The sequence below is a fragment of the Ambystoma mexicanum genome, chromosome 1p (assembly GCF_040938575.1).
Source record: "Ambystoma mexicanum isolate Mex_15411 chromosome 1p, UKY_AmexF1_1, whole genome shotgun sequence".
NCBI lineage: Eukaryota > Metazoa > Chordata > Amphibia > Caudata > Ambystomatidae > Ambystoma > Ambystoma mexicanum.
In genome coordinates this window covers 1,470,956,463-1,470,983,396 of record NC_090921.1, presented here as the reverse complement: position 1 = coordinate 1,470,983,396, position 26,934 = coordinate 1,470,956,463, and the positions used below count along the sequence as shown (strand labels likewise).

The 26,934-nt window shown below is 47.5% G+C and overlaps 1 protein-coding gene across 4 annotated transcripts in view; it reads right to left on the bottom strand.

Annotated features, from left to right (window-relative positions):
• Nucleotides 1–26,934, bottom strand: part of UBQLN4 (ubiquilin 4) — a 404,884-nt gene that overhangs the window by 57,916 nt on the left and 320,034 nt on the right. For 2 of the 4 annotated variants that reach the window (XM_069607136.1, XM_069607137.1), the window contains exon 8: nt 8,624–8,707. The exons of the other annotated variants lie outside the window; for them this stretch is intronic. In XM_069607136.1, the coding sequence (XP_069463237.1) occupies nt 8,624–8,707 (84 nt within the window). The remainder of the gene's footprint in view (nt 1–8,623; nt 8,708–26,934) is intronic. 4 annotated transcript variants of the gene reach the window in all.

Below are 26,934 nucleotides of genomic sequence, written 5' to 3'. Positions count from 1 at the left end.
GAGTTGTTCGAACAGTGAGTTTTGTGAGTTGGCGTGACTGTCTTCAAACCAGATGTTGAAGTCCCCAGGATGATTAGGTGTTTGTGGTTGATGGCTATGTTGGTGATGGCTTCTAGGAAGTTGTCGACGAAGGTTCCATCATGTCAGTGGTCTGTACACCAGGATGAATGTGACGATTTTTGGGCTTGCTGTAGGTGTATTACCATGGTTTCGCAGTTGAGGATGTTGAGCGGTTTGTCCGTTTTTATTTTCAGGTGTCCTTTGAATGCTATTACGATGCCTCCTCCTTTTTTGTTTTTCCTTTTTATTTGAAAGCATTTGAATTTGGTTGGAAGGCCGCTTTGGAGTGTGATTTTGTAGTTGTCGCCCAGCCATGTTTATGTGATGAACAGGATGTCAATGCCGTTGTCATTGAGTAGGTCGAAGATCTGTTGAGTGTTTTGACATGGATCTTGTGTTTATAAAATTGCAGTGGAGTTTGGAGGCGTTTGGTTTGGACTTTCTTGTTAAGGTTGTCTTCTGATCGGTGTTGGGGTTTCCTTCCAGATCGATCTCTTGTTGAGGTGTAGGTTTTGGGTGGGCGGGGGGCGGGTCAACGTCTTCGAAGAGTTCTTCTAGGTTCCGTCTTGGGTTTTTGTCATCATCGGGTTCGTCTTCCATGAGTTGTGGTTTGGAAGTTCTTCTTGCTTTGGTTATGTAAGGTGTTATCGCATCGGTCAAGTATTTGTTGTTTGTGTTCATTCTTCTGCGCGGAAGCAGGACAGCCAAAGTCAATGGGCCAGTTCAAAATTCTAATGCTATCTTCTTAGAAAATGTTTTTAAATAGTCAGTAGCTCAAATAGAAGAATCACAGCAACCCAAGAGGAGTCACCTTGAAGAAGCACAAGCTGAAAGACCAGTGCAAGCGAATTGAGCTCAAATCTAAAGAGGGTAAAATAGCACTCCCCAAGGTAGGAGGCACCACAATTGGCAAAAGGTTGATGTTCCCCAAGCCCCACAGTACCAGTGAACTGAAGAATTTGTCTTCTAGTTGCAGTGCCGCAGACCCTTGTTCCAGGTCCTTGGTTGTGGTGACAAAAGGGAGGACATCTGGTGGGCTCCTGTGGCAGCACTCGAGAGTGGGATTCAACCGCAAAGCATTTGCCTTGATTCAGCAGCGCTTTGTGGTTATGGTGCCTTTTTCCCGGTGCCAAAGAAAGAACAGCTCCGGTTAGACGTTACTTTATCTCTCGGTCCTGGACTCTGGATGAAGAGTTTCTGCGTCTGTACGGTGCACTGGATGCCCACAAGGTTTTGGCCGGATTCGCACTTTGCAAGACAATGCACTCTATGATTGTCAGGGGTCCCCGGGTATTGGGATTCTGCAGCCTTGGAAAGTGACAGCAAGTCTGGGATGGTGCCAAAATGTAGTTTGTCTTGAGGCTAGTTAGTCCCAACAGCCTAAGGGATGAAGTCGTCTTCCCAGGTGAAACAAAAAACGTTGTCAGCACAGCTGCAGGGCTTCAGCATGCACTTCATGGACCAGGAGGGATGCTGTTGGCATCTTCACGTCTTCTTTGTCGGATGGTGTCCTCTAGTGGTCGACTGCCTCTAGCCCCAAAAAACCTTTTTAGCAAGTTCCCATTCATTCACAGGTCTAGGCTGTCAGTCACCCTGCAGGGTTGCTGTCCTCTAGGACAGCCAGGCAGCCATTCAAAACTGGCTTCACTCAGGCACACCTAAATACAAACAGGGAAGTTCCGGACCCTCACTCACTTCCTGCCTTTCCAGACACTGGCGCATGGCCGGGCTTCAGGGCTGAAGCCCACCTAAGGCTTCAGGGCTGAAGCCCACCTAAGGCAAAGAGCACAAAGGACTCAAACCCGATTCAAACAGAGTAAAAGGCCAGAAGAAACTGCCAAGAAATGGCTAAACAAGACGACAGGGGCCATTTTGGGAAAAGTGTCACCCTTGGGTGCTGTACTGCAGCTGAGGATTCAGCCTGCAGATACATGGCACAAGGTAGTAAAAAGGAAAACGCTGCCACCAGCCATTCAAGTGAGTTAGTGTAACAGAATGTTACATGAGGAGTGGAATAAAGGAGTTACTATGTAACCCCCCCCCCCCCAACCCCCAGCACTCCACATATGGTGGTGTGTGCTGGACCCACAAAAGAAAAGTTAAGACAGGGGTCATTTTACTATTCTTGGGAACAGTACTTCACCCAAGAAAATTTGGTTAAACATTAAGAGAAGTCGAAGGGACTTTAGTGGCACTGCGCAAAAGGTGCTGTGTGTCAATTCAAAAAGCAGATGCCAATGAGTTTACCAGATTCCGTTAAATAGTAAGAAACATAAAAATCCCAGTCAGAAAAAACACGAGTGAGAAAAAAGTCCCACTCAGGAGTTAAAATTAAAAAGCCCCGAGTCCAGCAAAAGAGCTGGGGGTCTCTATGGTTAAAGGGAATTGGTACATAAATGAAAATTCTCCCTAACGGACCCCACTCTCCCTACTGTGAGACCGGGCCCGAGAGGGCCAAGGCTGAAAAGAAATCAGTTGCCAAGTCGCCGGCAGATGTAGGGTCAGCGAGGCAGGAGGAGAGGATGTAGACTAGTTGTCGAGACAGCCGTCGAGGAAATTTAGCAAAACCGCTTAAGCAAGACAAAGCAATTTAAACTCTAGAACGAGCTCCAGTTTGAGCGACCAACTAGATAGGCGGGAAAAAAAAAATCTGGGACTTTGACGTTTGAAGGATTTTGGGTACACTACACATCACGTTAGGGATGGTGTTACAGTCCTGCCCATGTCGACGTCCCTTTTCGATCTTCAAAAGAAAGATGCAATATTCCCAGATTACCATTAGATGTCGGACTATATGAACAGCACGTGATTCTAAACAGATTCACAAGCATCAGAAAAAGTTATAAGGCTACAAAATATCCTAACATGCAGTTCACTGCGATGTGGGCAATTGTAAAAATCCATGAATTCATAAGGAGGCGCTCTCGGTACTGACAGCCTTAGGGACTAATCAGTTTCCCCATATTAATCAGCAAAACGGGCAAGGGAAGTAAAGCAGAAGGCTTTAATGAACGTCAGAAAGTCAGAACAGGGTTCTAAACAATCAAAACAAATGGGGTCAGATAGAAATCTATGGAGGAAATGTACAAAAAGAACTATTAAGGTTACTCACCTTAGTGACCACCTTACTCTGAGTCCATAGTCCTCTTTCCTCCATACTTATGGGACATCCCTCCGTCCTGTGGGACGGGAGCAGAGCACTTTGTAAAAAGCATCAAATCCTCCATAACCCCGCCCTCCTTAGTTCCGCCCAGCGCATCGCCCATCAGTCCTTTTCTACTGCCAGGTCAGAGACCTTTAAGCAATAGAGGAACCTTATTAGAGGGGACGGCGGGCAGCCGTATGGAGGAAAGGGGACTATGGACTAGGAGTAAGGTGGTCACTACGGTGAGTAATCTTAATACATGTCCCCTTTCACCCATACTTATGGGAGATTCCCAAGCACTCCTCTCAGGAACTATGGGTGGATAGAAACCCCCTACTGAAAAAGGTTTTTCAGCACAGTCTGGCCAAACTGAGCATCAGATCTGGAGCTCAGGTCCAAAGAGTAATGTTTACAAAAATCCGATGGGGAGGCCTAAGTATCCGCTTTCGCGATTGTCTCCCAGGGGACAAACTTTTGAAAAGGCAACAGCAGCTGCCTTGCCCCGAATCAGATGTGCATGAATCCCTTTAGGAGGCTGGAGACCCTGAACAGTAAGACTCCGTAATACAGGCAGCAGTCCATCTGGAGATAGTCGCTTTAGAGGCCTGCTTACATTGCGGATTACCAAAGGTCACCAATAGTTGTGAACTCCTAAATTCAGATGTTCTGTCCAGATAGAACTTAAGAGCTCTTCTAACATCCAGGCAATGCAAAACCCCCTCAGCTTCCGAAGCCGGGTTTGGAAAGATAGGCAGGGAGATTGATTTACATGGAAATCAGAAACCACCTTTGGTAGGAAAAGAAGGATTTGTCCTTAGGACAACCTTATCCTTGTGGAAAACCAAGAAGGAATGCTCCACCGACTAAGCCTGGAGCTCACTCACACGCCTTGCTGAAGTATCGGCGACCAAGAAAGACACCTTCCACGAAATCTGCTCAAGGTCTACCGTAGCCATTGGTTCGAAAGGCTTATGGCACAAGGCCGTAAGGACCACGTTCAGATCCCACGTCGGATGCGGTTTGCGAACACAAGGGTAAAGACGCTTTAGACCAACAAAGTGCCTTTTAACCACTGGATTTGACAGTGAAAAAGCACTGTTCCGTGGATAGGTAGGCAGCCACAGCCGAAAGGTAAGTCCTGCATGACAGGACATGACTGCCCGTCTCTGCTAGATGAGACAGCACTGTGTCAATCGTAGCCACCCTGGAGTCCAGCTGTTTGGCCAAGCACCAGTGACAGAACCAAAGCCATTTGCTTCTGTACCGAGACCTCGCCGAAGGCTTCCTGAATAATGCGCATGTTGTCAGCAGACAGGTTGAGATGTTCTAGAGATCTGAACTCAGGCACCATGCCGCCAAGCTGAACGATTGTGGGGAGGGGTGCCACAGCTGCCAATCTCTCTGGTGAAGCAGATCGGGAACAAACGGAAGCATGATCGGTGCACACACCGACAGATGTTGAAGCTCTGAAAACCAAAACCTGGCCGGCCACCACAGAGCTATGAGCAGAAGAGGACAGTTCACCGTGTCCCTGAGTTTGCAAATCGTTCGATGAATCATAGGCAGGGACGGAAAAGCATAGGCCCTCATGTTGTGCCAGGGAATCTCTAGAGCATCTCCCAGAGAGAAGGCTCCCAGCCCATTTCTGGAGGCATACAGAGGCAGTTTCTTGTTTGCTGATGTTGCGCAGAGGTCCACTTCTGGAGTGCCCCAACACAGGAATGTAAGAGGACCTCCTCTTTCAATTCCCACTCGTAGCTGACCATTGTTCGTCGGCTGAGGGCATCTGCCGTAACGTTCAGCTGGCCCGGGATGTGTACTGCCACCAGCCAGACGCCACGCTGAACCGCCATTCCAAAATCTGAATGGCAAGATCCACAAGAGGAGGGGACTTGGTGCCCCCCTGCTTGTTGATGTAAAACATTGACACCACATTGTCCGTGCGGACACAAACCACTTTGTTGGCAATGAACGGCTTGAGTGCCAGGAAGATCGCCAGAAGTTCCAGATTTATATGAAGGAACTTGTCCTGGGGCGAACAGAGGTCAGAGACCTGATGATCATCCAACGTCGCACCCCACCCCAGAAGGGAGCAGTCCGCTGCGATTGTCACCATCGGAGCGGGGTCTTAAAAATCCACGCCCACCAACAGGTTGCTGAGAGACGACCACCACACAAGGTCGATTCTCATGAAAGGCGGAATCGATATTATCTTGGAGTCCGGATCCACAGCCTGACGCCAAGAACTCCGAAGAGCCATCTGTGTCTGCCTCATCTTGAGCCGAGCAAGAGGAAGAACCAATACGCACGAGGCCATGAGGCCCAGGAGCCTTTGTAACCACCAGGCCGACATGCTCTCGGACTGCGCAAACATCTGACATGTGGCCAACAGATCTGCCATTCTGTTCCCGGTTAGGTAAACTCTGCAGTCGTTCGTGTTCCAACGAAAACCGAGGAAAGTCAAGTCCTGAGAGAGCGTCAGCCAATCGTCCAAATACAGATACACATGGATACCCCGAAGCCGAAGATAAGCTGTGATAACAGACATCTTCGTAAAGACACACGGTGCCGAGCTGAGGCTAAAGGGGAGCACTCTGAACTGGAAGTGCTCCTCCACTGCCGAAAACCGTAGGTATCTCCGGTGTGGATTCCAGATCAGAATATGCAAACACGCATCCTGAAGGTCCACCACGCTGAGCCTATCGCCCTTCTGCAAAGAGGACTTTATTTGGCAAGGCGTGATCATCTTGAATTTCTCTTGGGGTAGAGAAAGATTGAACTGGGAAAGGTCTAGGATGGTGGGCAGGCCAGCCTGGTTGGGTTTGGGCACCGTAAACGGCCGGGAATAGAAGCCCTCTCCTCACTCCCCTGGGGGGAACGGGTTCCACCGCTCTGAGATCCAGTAATTTCTGAATTTCGGCTTTAAGGGAGGGCAACCCTGAATGCTGGAAGGGAGGATTGATGGGTGGGGTAGAGGGAAGGGGTAAGCAGAAGCCCGCCCAAGCGACTGACAAGACCCACCAGTCCTCTGATGGTCTGCCACGCCTCCCAATGAGACACAATGAGTCCTTCCACCGGGGTCTTGTGTGACCGCAGAAAACCCTCATTTAGCTGGTTTCTCAGTAGCGGCACGACCTGAACCTGAGGAGGCTGAGGAGCGGGAGAAAAACCAACTCTGTTGCGGCCTTCGGCAGGAATTTCCCAAAGGGGTGTCAACCCTGCGGGATTTTCGATCCAAAAACCCCCTGAAACCAGAGGAAGGCCAAGGCTGCGACAATGATCTGTGTCCTGAAAGGTGGTTTTACCAGGAAAGACAAGGACTTGGCGGTCTGAGTGCTGTCCTTCGTTTTGGTCAGCTCCACGTCTGTTGTAGAATGAAAGAGCTCCTTGCCATCAAAAGGCATGTCCAAAACCTTATCCTGCACCTCCTTTGAGAACTTGATGGCGTGCAGCCAAGCCTGACAAGAGGTATCCACGCCAAGCATAAGGCCCTGAGCTGAGGTGTCCACATGATGCGCCGCTGCCTCCAGCAAAATCCTGCGCCAGGACCCTGGCATCTGACAATCCTGCTTTGAAATCTTCTAGCTTTTCAGCAGGAATAAACAACTCAAACAGACCTTTACACATTTTCATATTCGCCCCCGCTAACACCAGTTCTGCATTGGCCCGACGCAGCTGCAGGGCTGAATTAACGAAAATCTTCCTCCCAAGTGAGTCGAGAAGCTTGTCCTCTTTGGCCAGAACCTGTGTAGCTGTCGTAGAAGAGGTTGTCGCAGGTCTGGATTGCAAAGTGGCCGCAGCCACTACCGTGGAGATGGGGGGCGGACACGACGCTAAGGCCACCTCTTCCGAAGAATGGAGCCTGTAGCGCGCATCAATTTTCTTGTTGACAAATAGTCCAGAGTGTGGTTTTTCCCAGACTTTACAGTCCTCGGCCAAAACGTCCTTCTCCAAGAACAAGCCGGTACGCTCCGAAAGAGACAAGGTGAACGCCCCCGAAAGCACGCCCTAACGCGGACCGGGTGTCTCGCGTATTGGCACATCCAACAAACGCATGTCCAGCACCCAGTCGGGAAAGGCTGTGACAGAGCGGGGCTGGTCTTCGCTGTCCTGATCGCCCTGCACGTCGTCTTCGCTGCCCTGATCACCCTGTACGTCATCCGACAGGTCCGGATCAGGCTGAGTCGCATTAGGCACCACAATAGACTTTTCCACTGGGGACAACAGAGGCAGGGGTGGAAGAGTTGGGGGAGGCCCAGCCGGTAAAGGCAGCACCGGCGGAACAGGAACCGCAGCTGGGACCGTCGGCTCAGGCAGGCACATCTCTCTAAACAAGCCTCGAAAGTACTCCTTCATGGGGTCGGAATGCATAAGTCTTTGAAACGTGCCAAAAAAAGACGTCCTCCGCCGACGATTTAGGCGCGACTGGAGTAGGCCTCATGAGCGGAGTAATTCCAGGGGGGGTAAGGGAGAGGGTTGCCAAGAGTGCCCTTCCCCACTGGTGTCCACATAAATCAAGGGCGCTGAGGTCGCAGGAAGCGAGACATTGTGCGGTAGGGGCATCCGAGCGTTCGAGTCAAACTAGACAAAATGGATGTGCGCAAGGAAACCCATAGCGAAGCGTCGCTGGCAAGAACAATTTGGAAAGTCTAGCTGAAACGGCATAGACGGACTACCACATGACCGCTAAGCCAGAGCAAGAGGAAGAAACGGGAAGGAAAAAATCTTTCGAAGATGCAAGTGTGTCCAGTCCCGAACGAGCGGAGCTAAGGAGGGCGGGTTACATTCGCGTGCGGTACCCTGCTTAAAAAGAGGGGAAGGACACTTTTGTTGATGCTTTTTACAAAGTGCTCTGGTCCGCTCCCACAGGACGGAGGGATGCCCCATAAGTATGGAGGAAAGGGGACGGGACGTAGGTAACCTTTGCTAACAATCAACCTTTGCATCGACCAGAGTCATGTTTTACACAAGGACATTGTTATTAACTTTACTTAAACCACACAAGCAGGTCTGATGTACTTTTCATGCCGTAAAGCATAACGCAAGATAAAAGAATTCTAGAAATTTTACAAAACTCAAGATGGCAAGACAACCACAGTTTGAAGCCACAATAATACAGAATGTTCTACGGCAACACAATGGGCCTAAACTGCACAACAGATAAAGGGGGTTATGCACCCACACAACCATCCACCCCCAAACAGAAAGACTCATACACAGGTTAAAGCAACTGTTGAGGTCTACTCTGCAAAGTAGCCCTCAGTAGGGTAATTTAGGCACAAACTTTTGATCAGCTGACACTTTCTTCAGTTCACAAATGTACTGTGGTGCGGCAGTTATTAAAAATCATTGGCTTGTTTAAATATCTACAGCTGTGAAACAAGACTCACTGATTTCATAGACCAACTCTTCCCTTACCTGCTGCAGAAAGACTGGTAACTGATGTCGCAGCTGTTCCTGAAGCTGAGGATTGCCAGCCAAAAGGGGGTTGTTACCCATCATCTGTTTGGATAGATGGGGCATTTATTGAAGCATAGAAAGATACACAAAGCAGATTACCCCTTATAAACTCACAGCGATAGTAGGTCAAGACCCTAAAGCACTGGTCCCTAGGGAAATCACCTTTTTTAGTAAAGTTACATTTTCAAAAGACTAATAAAATCATTTCATCTTAACTTTCGAATTCAATGGAGATAAACAGATCAGATTACTGTGTTTTTAAAGTGTTTTGAATACCATGTTAATGGGTTTAGAGCCAGATGTTCCAGTGAGAAGGAACAGGACAGGAAAAACAAAGGGGCACCAGAGATTATTGGAATTGTAGCTGTTAGGACAGTTTTTCTGAAGTGCTACCTAACTTCATCGAAACCATTCAACTGAGGCAGTACAAAACTCCACTCTTAGTATAAGGCTAAGCCACTTGAGTACATTGTAGCGTAGACAGAGCAGTCAGGCTTATTTGAGGAGGGAGAGACAGCTGTAGAATCGGTACAAATGAAATTGTAATACAAATAATCTAAACAAACACTGAAACACTATGCAAGTAAAAATAAAGGATTTGTTTAAATACAGGTAGGCCCAGATAAATCTAGGGGTAAATAAGTACTATGACACCTTATATGTAATCACAATTATCACAACACTATGCTTTAAGGTGCACATACCAAATCGTACACCTCATTTGGAACACCTAACAGTATTTCTAGGGAAGTCAAAACCTTTGCATAGACATTCAGTATAGGTCACACCTATTCATGGAGATTAAAAACCAATGGTTACTTTCACAATTACATTCAGTAATGCAAGGGCAGCAGGTCCTACCAGTTGTACAGGGACTCATTACAAATCACATAATCAGTCAACTGGACAATAAACTTTTTATGAATAGTGGAACACTTATTCCAGGTACAGTAAAAGAAACCTATAACTAGTTTTGTGGTAAAACACAGTTATACTAGGCGAGTAAAACCCAACGATGGAATATTCAATTACAGGTGCTTTTGAGATCAGCGAAACAGATTGAGATAAGCAGTAACTCTGGTAACCTTTTTTGGATGGAACACAGCAAACTCAAGGGAAGTAAAACCCATACACTTATCTCACAAGGAGTCCAGGTTAGATCTTTCCCAACTATACAAGCGACTGATGTAGGACTTATAAGGGACAGGTTGAACCACAGTCTCTGGGTTAAATAGCACAGGGAAAGTAAACCCTAATGTTACACTTTACTATATACAACTTAACAGACTTTCTGAACAGGTTAACGGCAAGTCAGGGGAAGCAAGACCCATTTGGGGGACACTCATACATTTATCCTAACAGGACAAATATGTGATACCAACAGTTGGAGGACACTTCTACAATTACCCTGCAGGAATAATCTGGTGAAACCAACACATTATTATTGGCAAGAGGCACAACCTAATCACGGGTGAGTAATATACCTTTATAACTACTTTTTATTAGAATAGCAAAATAGTTTCTAAGGAAAGATACGATGTTAAGCATACTTTTAAGAATAGTGCATCACACATCCAAGGTAAGGAACGTACCTATAACCGTTTTCCATTGTAGATCTGGCATGGATTCACATGCTCATGAATATTCGCCGTCAGGCTCGGAATCCTCGGTAAAGAGTAAAATCAGTTTCACTTCTGACCTGTCTTTCTCCCAACAACCAATCACTGGTCTCTGGGTCATACTGCCCGCAGCCAATGACTGCCCTCTACCTAAGCCCCTCCTCTGGCAGACATCTTCAGATTTGGTAGGCTGTGAAGTGGCAGTAGGACCAAGAGAAGAGCCGCAGAGGGGCAGGTGGGAGGGTTTGCATGTGAATCCATGTTGGAGAACAGGTAAGTAACTTGTTCCTTCTCCAGCATGGGGTCTGACATGGACTCACATGCTCATGAATAAAGCATACATAGCAGTACACACATGCACAACCACAGGAGGTGGCAAGGCTCAACATTAAGCATCTCAAAATGAAGCATTTCTTACCTCCTCACTAGGCTCACATTCAAGCTAACAGGTTGCACAGCACTGCTTGGCCGACTCTGGACTCCTCCCTGGAATCCTTCTCGACACAGTAGAACTTCGTGAAGGTGTGAGTCGACCTCCACGTAGCAGCCCTGCAAATGTCCAGCAGGGGCACACCAGACAGGACCGCCGTATTTGCAGCGATCGCTCTGGTCGATTGGGCTCTCGGACGGCCAGGCAACAGTCGCTTTGCCAACCGGGTGATAATGGGTGATGCAGCCGGAGAGCCACCTGGAAATGGAAGCCTTGGAGAGAGCCTTCCCATGGTTCACAGGGCCAAAGTTCACAAAAAGTCGTGACGTCTTCCGGAAACGCTTCGTGCGGTTCACATAGAATTTCAGTGCTCTAGCCACATCCAGCAAGTGCAAAGTCCTCTCAGCCGGCGACACAGGCTTCAGGAAGAATACAGGTAACACCAAGGGCTCGTTTAGATGAAAGTTCGACAGCACCTTGGGCATGAAGGAGGTGTGCGTCTGTAGCACTACCCTCATCTCGTGGAATGTTAAATAAAGTGGTTTACAATAGAGGGCCTGAATCATCTGCGGAGATGATGGCCACAAAAAAAGCTGTTTTTCACGACAAAAAAAAAAAGAAAAAAAAAAAATGCAGCGACGCTGAATGCATAGGCTCGAACGGAGGACCCAGGAGCCTAGTCAGCACCACATTGAGCTTCCACGCCGGAGCATTCACCGGCGGGAACGAGCTAAATAGTCCTTTCACAAACTCCTTGACCAATCGATGCGACCATAAGGATGATCGTCCCGGAGATCTGGTGTAGCGGGGGGGTAGCCGCCAGATGGACTGATGGAAGCATGGGCCAGTCCTGCCTTGGCCAACGACAAATACGAGAGCACCTGCGGAGCAATGACTCATAGGCGGTCGATCTCCCGAGTACGGCACCAAGAGGCGAACCTCTTCCACTTGTGCCCGTAGCATTTGAGAGTAGACTAAACTCTGGCCTTGGCTAGCGCACCTGCTTACAAGCCGCTGGGAGATCGTAGCGCCCAAACTCTAGTGCTGCAGGAGCCAGGCCTGCAGGTTTAGCGATCCTGGGTTGTGGTGCAGAATAACACCTCCTTCCCTGGTGAGAAGATCTGCGACCACCGGAAGCTTGACTGGAGGGGACGCTGACATGTCCAGAAGGTCCGGGTACCATATCTGCCTCGGCCACGCCGGTGCGAGGAGTATCATCATGCACCAGGACTGTGAGTTGATTGACTAAATCGAAGAAGCAATGGAGGGAACGCATACAGAAACATGCCGTCCCAGGGGAAAGAACGTGTCTCCCATGCACACCGCCTGGGGAAACCTGCTGGTGAAATTCCGGCACTTGGTATTCGTCGTCGTCGCAAACAGATCGATCTGGGGATTGCCCCATCTGCGAAACTGGAGATCCACTTGATCCTGCCGAAGTTCCCACTCGCGGCAAGAGCGCAGCTCCCTGCGGATAGTCTGCGACGGTGTTCTTCACTCCTGCCGGATGAAACAGGATGAGTAACATTCCCTGGGCTGTGGCCCAGTGCCAAAGGTCCTGCGCCTCTTTGGTGAGCGCCGGGGATCTGGTTCCCCCCAGTTTCCTGATGTAGAACACTGTGGTGATGTTGTCCGTGAAGACCCGCACCACCTTGCCCTTGAGGGACGGGAGGAAGAATTTGAGGGCCCAAAACACTGCCCGTAACTCCAACACGTTGATGTGCAACGTCTTTTCCTCCGGTAACCACAGGCCTCTTGCATGAAGGCTTCCGGTGTGCGCTCTCCATCCTTCCAGAGAGACATCCGCCTTGATGGCCTGAAGGGACTAGTCCACAGTCTTCCTAAGCAAGTTGTCCCAGTCTAAGGGCATGTCCAACACCCTCGACTGAACATCCTGGTGGAAATTAGTGGCCCTCAGCCAGCCCCGCGGATGAAGGCAAACGCTGTTGCCCATTGGCGGAATCACGTGTCGGCAATGTCCGGGGCCACTGTAATGGCGTGGTCCGAAGCTACCTGGCCTTCCTGTAGGGTCTCCAATGCCTCCACCCTCTTGTCGTCGGGAAAGAAGTCCAGGAAGGGGGCCACCTTGAACCAAAGCTCTCGGTCTTAACGTGCCACGATGGCGAGGGTGTTAGCAGCCTACATAGTCACTGCCGAAATGTTAACTTTGCCATATGGCATCCAACTTCTTCCCCTCAACGTCTGGGGGGGAGGGGAGGGGGGGTGAGGAAGCCGCTGACGAGGAGGAGCCTGAAGGCTTCTTCTTGGTCGCTGTCGAAACCACAGAGTCTGGCAACGGCTGGCACCATAAGCACTTGGGCGCAGAGTCCGGCACCCTGCATTTTGTCTCGTAACGGTCCCTCTTCGCCAGAGCTGTCGAAGCATTCTTCATGAGGGAAACCTCTCGTCCCAAATGTCATCCAACAGCGGGATCGACAGCACAGTCTTTCTTTTCCCCTCTCGGAGATGGTATAGGAAGCGTTCTCCACCAAGACAAGCTGGAATAGCTCTGAGGCCTCCGGGTCTTCACCGTCCTGGCTGCTAGTCGGTCTCCTCGTTGTCACCTTCGTCGTCCCCTTAGTCCCCTTAGTCGTCGGGATCCCTCCCGTAGGGCCCAGTCGCAATGCATTGTCCCTCCTGGAGGATCGGGAGGTTGGTGAGCTCCTCCTCAAAGGAGAGGTCTGTGCCCTAGAGGACCACCGTGCCCCCCCCCTCTCTGCGACCAAGGGAGATGGTTTAGGGGAAAATATGGGCATCACCTTCTCCAGCATCTTTTTTCGATGGGCTGGAAAGAGGATTCCCTCCTGGCAGGCATCGCCTATGGGGCTGTGCCCTGCAGATCCACCACTGCGGACTTCGCAAGGGACACCACCAATCCGTCGATGGACGGTTGGGCCTTCGGCTGATGCACCCGGGCCTTCATGGTCTTGGCCAAGTCCGCGCCCTTCACCTTAGGGGGGAGGGTCAGGCCCCGCTCCCCCTTGGCCTGCTCTGCTGGGTCTTCTCCAAGAGCTTGCACGGATGTTCAGACTTCCTCTGCTTCGAAGATCCTGAGCGCCGGCTCGTGGTCGAAGGTGCTGAAGATGCTGTACTCTACCTGGCCGCCAAGGAGACCGTCGCAACGGCGCTCCCGGAGCCAGTGGGCTTGCAGTGCTTAGCCTTATGTTGGGCCCCCGTGGAAGGAGCCGCATCAGAGGTCTTAGAAGACCGCTCCCCTTTCTTCTTCTGGGCAGGGGGGGGGGGGGGGTTCATGCTGCCAGGACTCGCACATAGCAGGGGCCTTGGCCTCTAGCCACTCGTTGAGGCACTTGCGCTGAGAGGTCTGAGTGCGGGGCACCATCTCCCAACAAGCCGCACAGTCATTCTCCACGTGCGTCGGGTCAGAGTGTATACAGTAAAGGCACAGGGAATGTCTGTCTGAAAAGACATTCCGTAGGTTGCATCCGCTGCAAACCTTGAAGAGGCGCCAAGTCTTTCTTCTCATCCGCCATGTCCATACGGGGTAGGCCTTGAAGAAGCTTCTGGAAGCCTCCAAGAAGAAACTCGGGGAAGAAAAAAAAAAAAAGAAAAGATCGCCCTTGAGGGGCATTGAAAAATCTGAAAACAGGTCCCCGTTTATCTGAAGATGGATTGATGGAGGTTGAGGCTCGATTGACTGAAAAAAATTTAGCAAAACTTACAAAAATCGCAAAAAAACAGTAAAAGCTCGAGAGCTAAAGCACGAGGACTCCCAACACTTGAACGTGCGGTAAAAATCTGAAGATGGCTGCCAGAGGAGGGGCTTCGGTAGAGGGCAGTCATTGGCTGGGGGCAGTATGACCCAGAGACCAGTGATTGGTTGTTAGAAGAAAGACAGTTCAGAAGTGAAACTGAAACAGATTTTTCTTTTTACCAAGGATTCCCAGCCTGACTGGGAATATTCATGAGCATGTAAATCCAGGACAGACCCCATGCTGGAGAAGTAAGAACTTTAACTGTTCACTCTTATACAGTTAGCAAGCAACTCTTTTACAAGCAAGTAACTTAAAAGCTTTTTTTTCTTTTCTAGGCAAAAGGCCCAAGCCCATAAAAGTCTTTCCCTTATTCTTGGAGCATGAGGGTTCTGCGTGGCAGAAGGAGGGGTCACTATGATCTAGTGTCCAACAGGCAGAGTCAGTATAGGTTAAGTAGGAAAAGTCAGAGTTCCTTAGGAAGCCTAGGTAAACAGGTGAGCACTTTACTTCTGAGTTAGAAGAGGGTCCAGGGGCCTCGTAGAAGACACCATAGCAGGATTCTAGCCGTGGGATTGGGTGCACTGGGTGAGAGACATAGGTATAAAGGACATGGCACTACTCTGGATTAAATAATTCCTAGCAGACAGGAATGAAACTGTATGGATAAAACCGTGCAAATCTACTCAACGAGTTAACGACTGGAGTGCCACAAGTATCCTCCCTGTCGCCACTATACTTCAACATCTACCAGACTCCAGTAATCCGAATCTTGAAAAAGTACAAAATCATAAGCTACTACGCAGACACTCCAATCTACAAAATCGAAGAAACTCAAACCGATCACTCAACCATAATTGAGTGTCTAAAAGAAGTCTGATGAACACCAACAACTTAAAAATCAACCCAGGAAAGACAGAAATCATGATTATATCCAAAAACCAAGAGAAAAACACCTACATTCCATGGATGACGGAAATGGGAACCGCGCCCCCACCATCTAAGGTAGTAAAAAAATCTGGGTGTCCTGATGGACAACACCCTAACCTTAGAACCTATCACAAATCAACGCAATAATCAAGAAATGTTTATTCCTCCTTCACACAACAAGAAGAATCCCATCTTTCCTCTGCTTCACGCACAAAACACTCACAATCGTCGCCCTCATCAGGTCAAGAATCGATTACTCAAACAGCCTCTACATCGGGATGCCAGAATACCTCCTGAAGAAACTACAACGCTGTTAGGGAGAATTCTCATAAATGTGCCAATTCCCTTCACCTTAGAGACCCCCACCAACTTTGCTGGATTTTGAGGACTTGATTTGATCCTACTTGTTGGTTTCTGGTTATATTTGTTCATCCAACTATAAACTTCATTGTTCAAATAATCGTATGGGTCTCTACGAAATTTGCGGTATACTGCGAGATTGTTATTGACATCCTCCAAAATTCTCTCTAGATCTGTCACAGTTAAAGCTGTTAGTTCGGTTTGGATTTCATAAATTTCTGTCGTGAGTTTATCCAGTTCTTTTGAAAGTTCTTGAACAGTTAATAGTATTAAGTCCAAGGAACACTTGTTCAAAATTTGTTCCTACTCATTGACAAAATCTCGACTCCCTTTGCATATGGTTGGTCTCAATGGAATCCTTAAATCTTGTGGAATCCTCGGCGCTCTGTAGTACTTTAAGGTGACAGCATGCAATTTTCTGTTCATTTCTTTTGGTACTGAAGGTGTTGTTTCCAAGTGTTGTGGTTCAAGATATTCTCCATTTCAAATTTGTACATGAAACTGTTAGCATAGCTCGGAGCCATGGTGGCCCACATTGAGGTACCGCTTGTCTGTAGACAATATTGTTACTTGTATCCGAAATATGAATTTTGCACAATGAACTCTAGTAGAGAACTCTAGATGTATATAAACAGCTAAGGCAACCAGCAACGCATGTCCACGCGAGCATGGTGCCCTGCTGTTCTAGGAATGTCCTAAAACAGGTAAGAATCCCCATTTGGGCTGGGGAACCTTTGACAGTAAGCTTTATTATGGCATGTAGCAATGGAACCTTAAAGAACTGTACACTTTATTATCTAGATTACCCACCATGAATTGGTGCATGGAGAATAGATAAGTCACACTAACATTGCAAGGTGAAATTGTTTGAGTGGACAATAACTTGGAAATTATTTCATAAGAAAGAACACACAAATAAGGCCAAGGATTAAAACCTATTTGCATACAGGTAAAAAAAAATAAAAGTGTATTATGTACATCGAGCAAAGTGTATAACATGATTGTTTTTTTTTCCAACTAGCGTGTTGATAGTTTTTGGTTTACTAATATTTTACTCTTATTCCTTTTCTAACAGCCCCAGAATAAGGTCTTACACAGACCGAAATGCATTGGACAATAAATTGCTGCAAGAGGCCTACTATAGTGTAACCAAATAATAAATATACTCACATTTGAATCAATCAAGCTTTGTCAAGAATTCTTGATGAATACTTGTACATAATTGGACTAACTCAAGTAACAACTGGTGGAAATGCCCACCTAGGTACTTCCAGGAGACTGGTAAATCCAATCCAGTCATTTGTGTAGCATTGATTATTACTACACCTCGTAAACGGGGAGGCAACTGGCGACAGGCCCAAATAACACATTTTCAAATTCTAGCAATTTACATGAAAGTAAAGAAAATTAGTTGTGCCCAATCATCCCTTTTTCTGGACCAATCAACTCATAGGCCACCTGGATACCATTCTCTGAGCTTGTTTAGATTAACCAGGGGGAAGGACACCAGCTTGTGTGCTTGAATAACAGCTACTCGAACCGAAGATCTTCCATTTTGCCAGCTTGTTTGACCAGTCCCTGTGCAGTGCAGGAGTCCCCCGACGTCCTCCTTCTTGTCCCCACGACTCAGGCTCAGGAATAGCGAGATTGGCAGGAACTGCCAGGAACCAACGTCTTCAGCTGCATCTTTTCTTCCTATTAAGGTACTATGCCAACCAGATTGAGACGCCTTACCTCCTGCGGTAAAAGTTTGTGAAACTTTCCCAACTTGCAGGCTTGTGACCCAACATATGATTCTTTTTTTGTACAAACTACTTCTGAGAACTTTGGCAAAGACTTTACAGTTTACTACAAGAACTGGTCTTTCCCATCCAAGACACTAGCCCATTGACTTTGGCCTAGGCCTATTGAACTGAATAGAGTCCTCTAGGGAAATGAAACTATTTGCACGGCCTAAGAAAGTATTTGTGGTCTATTATATTAACTTGTGCCTTTTTAATCCCATTTAAAGTAACTGAAATGCCATTTTTCTCCCTTTTCAGGGGAGCCTAATTTACTCAAACTTATTGGTTTGGTATTGAAGTATATTTGTGTATGATTTAAGTTGTCTCCTTCTAGTGAAAGTTCTCTAAATGACTGTATTAAATTAATAAGTGTTTTACCAAGAAACCTTGAGTGCAAGCGTCTACTTGAACCACTGTGATTGCAAGACCTCTGTGTAACATTTTTTTTACTGCTCACAATCCCTCTTGAGATAAGCCTGGCTGCTCAGCTCGCTACCAAAAACGGTAGTACAGACGTATACCAAAGGTTGGTTTTGCTTCCACCTGGAGTCCTAGTTGTGTGTAGTGGTCCGAAAGGGTACTGCATGCAATTCTGCCTAACAAACGCATCTAAAATGCAGCAGCCAGACTCCTCAAACTATCCAGAAGAGACCACATCACTCCAGCGCTAAAAATACTACATTGGCCCTAAGTCAAACATTGCATCACGTTCAAAACAATGCGCATAGCACACAGGGCAATCAGCGGACAGGGAGCTGAATTCCTACAAAAGAAAATAATCTTCAAGCCAACAAGACTACTCAGAATAACCAATGAAATCCACCTGGAACCAAAACCATACGTCAAGAAAAAACAAGGAGACTGCAAAAACCTGGAACAGCCCAAAAGAAATGAGAAACACCAAAGACCACCTACAATTCAGAAAACTACTAAAAACCTGGCTCTTCAACCCTGCAGAAACAAATTGAAACTAAACAATCAAACAGCAAACACAGAGAACAGGTTGACTGAAATTAGGATGACAGACCACACCCAGAAACGACTAGAGGAAGGTCCTACAATTACGAGAGACAACGCTAGGTTGAATAGGTCACAAGCGACAAAACACATGAGGACAGAATTAACACCCCTGCCCAATTCCATCCTACAACCTAACCCACTCCATGAACGCCACCAAGTGCCAATTATGAATGTTAACAGTTTCCACTTTTAGACGGATCTATGGACGTTAGCATGCGCAGAGCTGGACAGAGCTGTGAATGATGGCAGATGCCGCGCCTATACGTAGCTACAAGTATTGGCATGTACCTGGCTTTGATGACAGGGTTGTGAGCAATAGCCTGCGTGAGCAACTGGGTAGGATTGCAGACCATTGTCACGTCGGGATAGAGTAGCGGTTGTTGAGCGAAGCCACGTCCGGACTGCATCAGAAATGCCACTGAGGCCAGATTAGGATGGAATCGCGAATATCAGCTAGCCCCACACAGACAAGTTCCAATGGTGGGAAGAAGCCGAATTTGGGCAGAGTTGTGAATATTGGCCAATGCCATTTATGGAAGAGATGATTATCGGCTGATGTCGGAGCTAGATTGACATGCAGTGATGTTCGCGCAACACCTAGAGAAACGTGGAAATTCAGCACATCGCTTATAGCCAACAATGCCAATAACCAATCGACAAACAATTTCACCCCTCCCCCTACATCTCTCAAACTCTAACTAGACAACCACATAAAGCAAAAAACCGCACAAACTTCACTACACCGTAACAAAACAAACCTCACAGACTCTCACAACAGCACACAATGTTTACCGACCGGTCAAACACCCCCCAAGTCAAGCGAACAGTGTTAACCGTGTTGAGGCTGCCAACAATACATCACTGCTCTCTTGTACTTTTCCCACTAACTCACCCCCTTCCTGTTTCAGAGCTGCCAGAGTGCCAGGGGGACACTCCGGTGGTGATAGTGCGCGGTACAAATATCCATTAACATCACAGAAAACACCCCACAACTACACAGAAATCCTAAGGAGTTAAGTACATACCGAGCCAACACAGTACCTCAGCATTGAAGATTTTGCAGCAGGAGGACTTCAGGGTTTGCAGCCAAATACCTAGTCAGTGCATTCCTTGTTGTGGTGACTGAAAACAAGACCTCAGAAGGAACCTTGCAGCAGGGATCGATGAAGGAGGCTCTAGGCAAGGTGTTCCTCACGGCTGAATGCGGTTCTGGGGATTTGGCACCTTTTCAATGAGCACAGAAGACAGGAAATCGCGGTTGAATTCTTGTTACAAAGGTCCAGCACTCTGTTGAGGGGAGTTTTCAGGCTCGATTCAGGTCTCTCGAGATCCACCATGATGCCCACGAAGTTTCTGCGAGGTTTGGATATCGGAAGACTGTGCACCTCACAATGGCTCGAGGTGCTAGGGTATAGGGGTATTGCAGCAATGCAAGGTCGCACCAATGCGTGGGATGGCTCAGAATGTAGGTCTTCTTGAGTCTAGTGGGTCTTACCAGGCTCTGGGTCAGGGTCGTCATTTGCGAAGTCCCCAGGTTGATTGGAAGGATGGGCTACAACAGGCTCCGGTTACACAGCATGCTCTTCGGTCGCTGGAAATCGTTTCATTCGCTTTTCCTCCTTCCTCTTTGGTTTCGGTTCCAGTGGTCGACTTTTCTTCAGCTTGCAAGTTCGCAGTATTTATAAGGAATTACAACACAACCTCTGCATACTCTCCCCGCATTTTACAAGAAGGGGCAGTCTGGTTGTCCAATCAGGACAGCCAGCCACCCACTGGGATTTGTCCCCATTCAAGCAAGGCGTAAGACAAAGGGCTGAGGAGTTTTGGACTCCTCCCTCATTTCCTGCTCTCACAGACAGACTGGGGCCTTCCCGCCGAAGATAAAAAAAAAAAGAAAAATCACACAAAGGAATTTCCCGCACTGGGCGTCAGGGGAAGGAACAAGCAATGACAAGAAACAATAAAATGGCGAAAAAAAGAAGACAGGGGACATTTTGGTAAGAATGGGTCCCTTTACTGCAGCTGTGAACACAGCCCGCGGTAATGGTGCAACAAATTAATACAAGGTATCACTGCCCCATGCCATTGAAGATCAGCTTGTCACTAACAAAATTGTTACTGTTTTGATGTGAACGGGGATACATTGCATCTCCCCAGCACTCCACATAAGGTGGGGTGTGCTGGACTAACTTAACAAAATGTAAGAGGGATCCAAAGATCCTTTATACCCTTGGGAACTGTAGCTCACTCATGGTTAGCACAAGAAAGTTAAAAGGGGAGCCCCTAGGACAACCCAGCAACAACAGGCACTTATTGCCAATAAGTTCTTAAAGATGATAACTTTAAAAAGACACAATGGAGTGTCTTAAAAATGACACCCATAAAAAGTTAAGAATTATGTGAGTGTGGAAAAAGGTTACCACTCACTGAGGTATTAAGGAACAATATCCCACTAGTAAAGCAAAAGGTTCTGGGGTTGACCCAGGTTTGGAAGACTTACCAGTTCTGTGCAAATCGTACCCAACATTTACCCAACAGTAGCAATAGCACAGTGTTAGGCAAAGTTTGCATGCAGTACCCTTTGTGACCACTACCCGCAACTAGGACTACAAGTGTAAGCAAAACCAACCTTTGGTAAAACTCTGCACAACACAGTTTTGGTACTGCTGCTGAGCAGCCAGGCTTATCTCAAGAGGGGAATGTGAGTTGTAATGATGTTACACAGAGGTCTACAATCACAAATATTCAAATAGACTCTTCCACTCATGGTTTCTTGGTAAAACACTTATTTCACAGACAGTTATAAAACATTCACTAGAAGGAGACAATCTATATCACAAAAATATACTTCAGTACTTTACACGGTACGGGTCTGAGGCATTTAAACTACTTTGAAGGAGGAGCAAAAAGGCATTGGTTAATGAAAAGAATATTACAGTTACTCTTAAACAGTGCAAATAGTTTGAGTTCACCAGAGGAGCCAATTCAATGCAATAGGGTAAGCCAAAGTCAATGGGCTAAAGTCTTGTATAGGATAAAGCAGTTCTGGTATTTGAAAGGAAAAGTCTTTGCCAAAGTTCTCAGAAGTAGTTTGTAAAAGAAAGATCCATATGTTGGGACACAAGCGGACTAGGCCTGCAATTTGCCAAAGTTTCAAGCACTTTCGCAGTGAGAGGTAAGTGCTCTCGGTCGGGTTTTCACAGTACCTTACAATGAAGAAAAAGATGCAGCTGAAGACTTCTGTTCCTGGCAGGTCCTGCACATCTCGCTGTTCATGAGCCTCAGTCGTGTGACAAGAGGGAGGACGTCGGGGGACTCCGCCACTGCACTGGTCACAAAGCTGGGAAATCTTCGATTCTGGTAGCTGCAGAAAAGCACACAAACTGGTGTCCCTCTGCCTGGTTATTTTGTTTCCTGCAGCACTGAGGAAAATACAAACAGCTCCGAGAATGGAATCCAGGTGGCTTAATGTCAAGTTGATTGGTCCCGCCAACTGAAAGGGAAAAGTCGTCCTTGCAGGGCTTCTCTGTCGAGATGAACTTAGCGATTTGGACCTGCAGGAGTGCTTCACCGGGCAAACCAGCGGTCCAGGAGTTGCAGCAACCGTCCTCTTCAAGCTCGTCTTTGGTCCTTTCGTTCCAGTGGTCGACTCTGCCCTTCAAGCCAAGAGACTCGCCTTTTATTTAGTCCTCTCCCATTAATTCCAGCCTAGCTGTCACTCACCCAGCAGGGTGGCAGTTCTTGTCGGACAGTCAGCCAGCCAATCAAACCAGAGTGCATTTGGGTCTCCTAGGAGACTAAGCACGGAGTTTCGGGCATCTCCCTAACGTCCTGCCCACCCCAGACACTCGGGCACCAGAGGCAGTCTTCAGTCCTGAAGTCCGCCAAAGGCGAATTAACAAAGGAACCAAACCTGGTTTGGCGTGTAGAGCAAAACTCTAGGACCTTTCCACAAAGAAATGGCGAAAAAAGAAGACTGGGACTGGTTTAAACAAAGGGGGATCAGACGCCATCTTGAAAAACATGGCTCCCGCGATTTAACGCTGCCGGTGTTCGCGAAAAACCATGGTAGTTTGTTGTAAAACCTCTGCCACCAGCCATTTTGAGAGGAAAGGGTAGCATTTGACTGCTACATGATTATCTAGACACAGGGGATACTAGGTAGCCCCTCCAGCACTCTATAGTAAGATAGGGCATGCTTGGTCTAGGAATTTGAAATGACTAGTTAAGTCAATTTCACTTTACTTTCTCTGGGAAACAGTAGTTTATCCCAGAGAAGGTACTTAAACCTTGGGAGAAACTGGAAAGGCTTCCCTGTGCCACTGCACTGAGGGTGCTGTGTGACACACATGAAAACACGATGCCAATGGAGTTGTCTAAAACTCCACAACCAAAGAAAACAAGAGCAAAACACATTTCAAAACACATGAGAGAGTGGGAAAAAAGGGTCACGCTCACCAGGTTAAAAAAAAATCAAGTCCTCAAAATCCAGCAAAGTTGCTGGGGGTCTCTAAGGCGAATATTCTCCCCAACACTAGACTTCATTGAACAGATTCTGCAAGGAAGGCCAAGTATACAGGTCTGCTCCTTTCAACAGTTTTATTTGGTAAGTGTAATTGTTAGGCAAGATTGTATGCAGTACCCTATGAGAGACTGCATCAGCCTGGTCTTCTTGACAATTGTTAACCCAACCTTTGGTATAAGCATGAACTACACAAGTTGGTAGAGTGACTAAGCAGCCAGGCTTATCTCAAGAGGGGTCAATTTGAGCTGCAGGGTTGAAACAGAATTTCACAGTGAAAGTTATCCAAATAATCACTGCCACTCAAGGTTTCGTAATTAAACAATTATTCATTCATCACAGTCGATAAGCAATTATATAACACTTAAAATATACTTCAAAAATACACACTCCCAGCTTCAATAAATCAGTAGATACCCATTTGGGATGGCAGACAGCTACTTCCTACATGCTGAGGGGACTTAAATATCTAGGACACTGGACATTTGTTAGGCAATATTGTGTGCAGTACCCTTTGGGTGCACTAAAATAACCCTGCCCCTCCCGGCAATAGAAACCCAACCTTTGGTATAAGTCTGCACTACACAAGTTTGTATGTAGCGTGTGGCACAGCCAGGCTCATCTCAAGAGGGGTCAATGTGAGCTGTAGGGGGGTTTACAGAGATTCACAGTGACCAGTATTCAAATAAACTTACACACAAGGTTTAAGTCAGTTTGAATAAGCCTTTAGAATGGAGCAATATAAAACACCACACAAATCTACTTCAAAAATACACACTCTCCGTTATCTAAATCAGCAAATACCCATTTGGGATGTCACACAGGCACTACCTACACCCTCAGGTGACTTAAATGGCTAGGGTGCTGTTGACATTAAATTATCACTGTTGGATTTAGAATATTCTTGGTAGTCTTGTTAAAGAGAGTTCAGAATAAAAAAGTATTCACATAGTTATTCTTAAGTAGGTAAGTACTTTCAATACAAGCCCCGAATGCAAAGTCAGTTAATCCTTTCCTATAAAGGAGGCAAAACACAAGAAGAGAGAAGAGTCATTCAGGGAGCCTAGGCCGGCTAATGTTAAGTTAGCAAAAGTCAAGGTGAACTGAAGCACTTCTTGAAGATAAGTAGAAAGTGTTTTCCAATGTTTAAAAAGGTTTTGTAGAATAGAAGAAAATCAAAGTAGGGTCACGTGCTGATTAGGCTTGTAAAGTAAAGCAGCAGCAAGTAACTACACATGCAACCAAGCAAGTCTCCAATGAGGACAAGAGGCTACACAACAAGAGGTAAGTTCTTACACTTTATAGTACCTTTAGGTTGAAGAAAAAGTGCAGCAGGTAACTCCTGTTCCTGTGCAGCTCTGCAAATCTCACTGTCCCTGGGCCTCAGTCGTAGGAACAAGAGGGAGGACTTCTGGGAACTCCTGCAATGGGATGGTCACCGCTCGCAACCAGCAAAGGAACAAGTTAATTACCTGTAACTGTTCTCCAGCATGGGTCTGGCGTGGATTCACATGCTCATGAACATTCCCCGTCAGGCTGGGAATCCTCGGTAAAGAAAAAACAAAATAAATCAGTATCAGTTTCGTTTCTGATCTGTCTTTGTTACGAAACGTTCACAACGGTGCTCTTTTCTGCGCCGGTGGCGCTTTATGCAGTCCGTTCACGCCGTTTCTCCCAAGAGGGCGTTGCGGGATCGAATGGAAGGTCTAGATCCCTTTCCATCCATTGAAGAAACTCCGCCCGGTGCTTTGATCACGTTACTTAAACCGCCAGAAGCGAAGACTCAGCGCGTTGCTACTGTTGTCGGTGGCCGCGCTCCGTAAGTCTTTGCTTAGGGGAATTTCTGGTATTCGTATCCAAATTGGTTCTAAGCTTGCACCTCCTTACCTTATTGAAAACTGTCTATCCTCCTTTTTCTCTCATAGACTGGCCACTGCCCATCACCGTCACTCCATTAGGTTCAAGAGCTTGTTACCGTGGAAGTCGCCTTCAGACCTGCTTACAGTCCGTAGGTTACATCGCCTCTCCATTAAATTTGCATTTCTATAAACAGGAATCCCCACGCAACACTTACCTCTTATTCTTTCTCTCTCGTGCCTATTCATTAGGAATTCCTGAACTACATCTCCCTTCATTCATCACGGGAAAACATCTTTAACATCCATTTTCGTAGACTGGGTAGGTGGAATCAAACCCCCTTACATTTTTCCTACAACCTGTCCTCTCTTTGTACATCACGGACCCTGTTTTTCTTACTCTCCCAAAGTCACCTCCAGTCCCGAACCTCTCAACAATCCCACTTCCGAGAAACATCAACGCCATTGGCGAACTGCAGGATAGCTTCCTGGAGAGACCCGCTCACTGATTTGTTTCCACATCGAGGCTGCGGCAGAAGTCTTGTCAAGCTCCGTTTAATTCAGCGCTCTTAAGCCACCCAGGGATTTTTCCCCTTAAAGGGTTTCCCTGAAGCATCCTCCATTTGCCGAGTCGGAGGCGACTGGAGGGTGTAACAGGTGAATTCTTACTAGCCACAGCTCTCTACTGAAGACAAGGTAGGAAATCTCCAGTTGTCATGTTGTGGTGAAGAGAGCCATCGAGTTACCACAGTTACAAATAGCACGAAAGTTACCCTCTCCCTAAGACCCGCCCCTGGCAGCCATCCTCAGATTTGGTAGCACGTAAAGTGGCAGTATGACCAAGTGAAGAGCCGCAGAGGGGTAGGAATATAAGAATAGATAGCAGTACACACATTCACAACCACAGGAGGTGGCAGAGGCTCAATATTAAGCATCACATAAACTCAACATTAAGCAACTCTTACCTCCTCACCAGGCCCACCTTCATGGGAACAGGTTGCGCAGCACTGCTTGGCCGACTCTGGACTCCTCCCTGGAATCCCGGTCGACGCAGTAGAATCTCGTGAAGGTGTGCGTCGACCTCCATGTAGCAGCCCTGCAGATGTCCAGCAGAGGCACACCAGACAAGAACGCCGTGGTAGCAGCGATCGCTCTGGTCGAATGGGCTCTCGGACGGCCGGGCAACGGTCGGTTTGCCAACCGGTGACAGTGCATGATGCAGCCGGAGAGCCATTTGGAAATGGAAGCCTTCGAGAGGGCCTTCCCTTGGTTCACAGGTCCAAAGTTCACAAACAGCTGTGACTTCTTCTGAAAACTCTTTGTGTGGTCCACGTAGAACTTCAGCACTCTAGCTACATCCAGCGAGTGCCAAGTCCTCTCGGCCGGCGACGAAGGAGACGGGAAGAAAACTGGTAACACCAAGGGCTCGTTGAGGTAGAAGTCCGACGCCACCTTGGGCATAAAGGAGGGGTGCGTCCTCAGCACCACCCTCGTCTCGTGAAAAGTCAAGTATGGAGGCATGCGGAATAGGGCCTGGATCTCTCCCACTCATCATGCGGAGGTGATGGCCACAAGAAATGCTGTATTCCACGACAGGAATTTCAACGGTGCCGAATGCAGAGGCTCGAATGGCGGCCCCATGAGCCTGGTCAGCACCACGTTGAGCTCCCACACCGGGGCCGGAGCCTTCACCGGCGTGAACGAACGGAACAGTCCTTTCATAAATTCCTTCACCAGGCGATGAGACCACAGGGATGGCAGTCCTGTAGTTCTGGTGTATCGGGAAATTGCTGCCAGGTGTATCTTGATGGAAGCATGCGCTAGTCCCGCCTTGGCCAGCGACAGTAGGTACGGTAGTACCTGAGGGGCCGTAATACGTAGAGGATTAATCTTCTGTGCACAGCACCAGACAGAGAACCTCTTCCACTTGTGTCCGAAGCACTTGAGAGTTGAGGACGCCCTGGCCTTTGCAAGAACCTCCTTGCAGTCCGCCAGAATATCGTATCCTGCAAACTAGTGCTGCAGGAGCCAGGCCTGC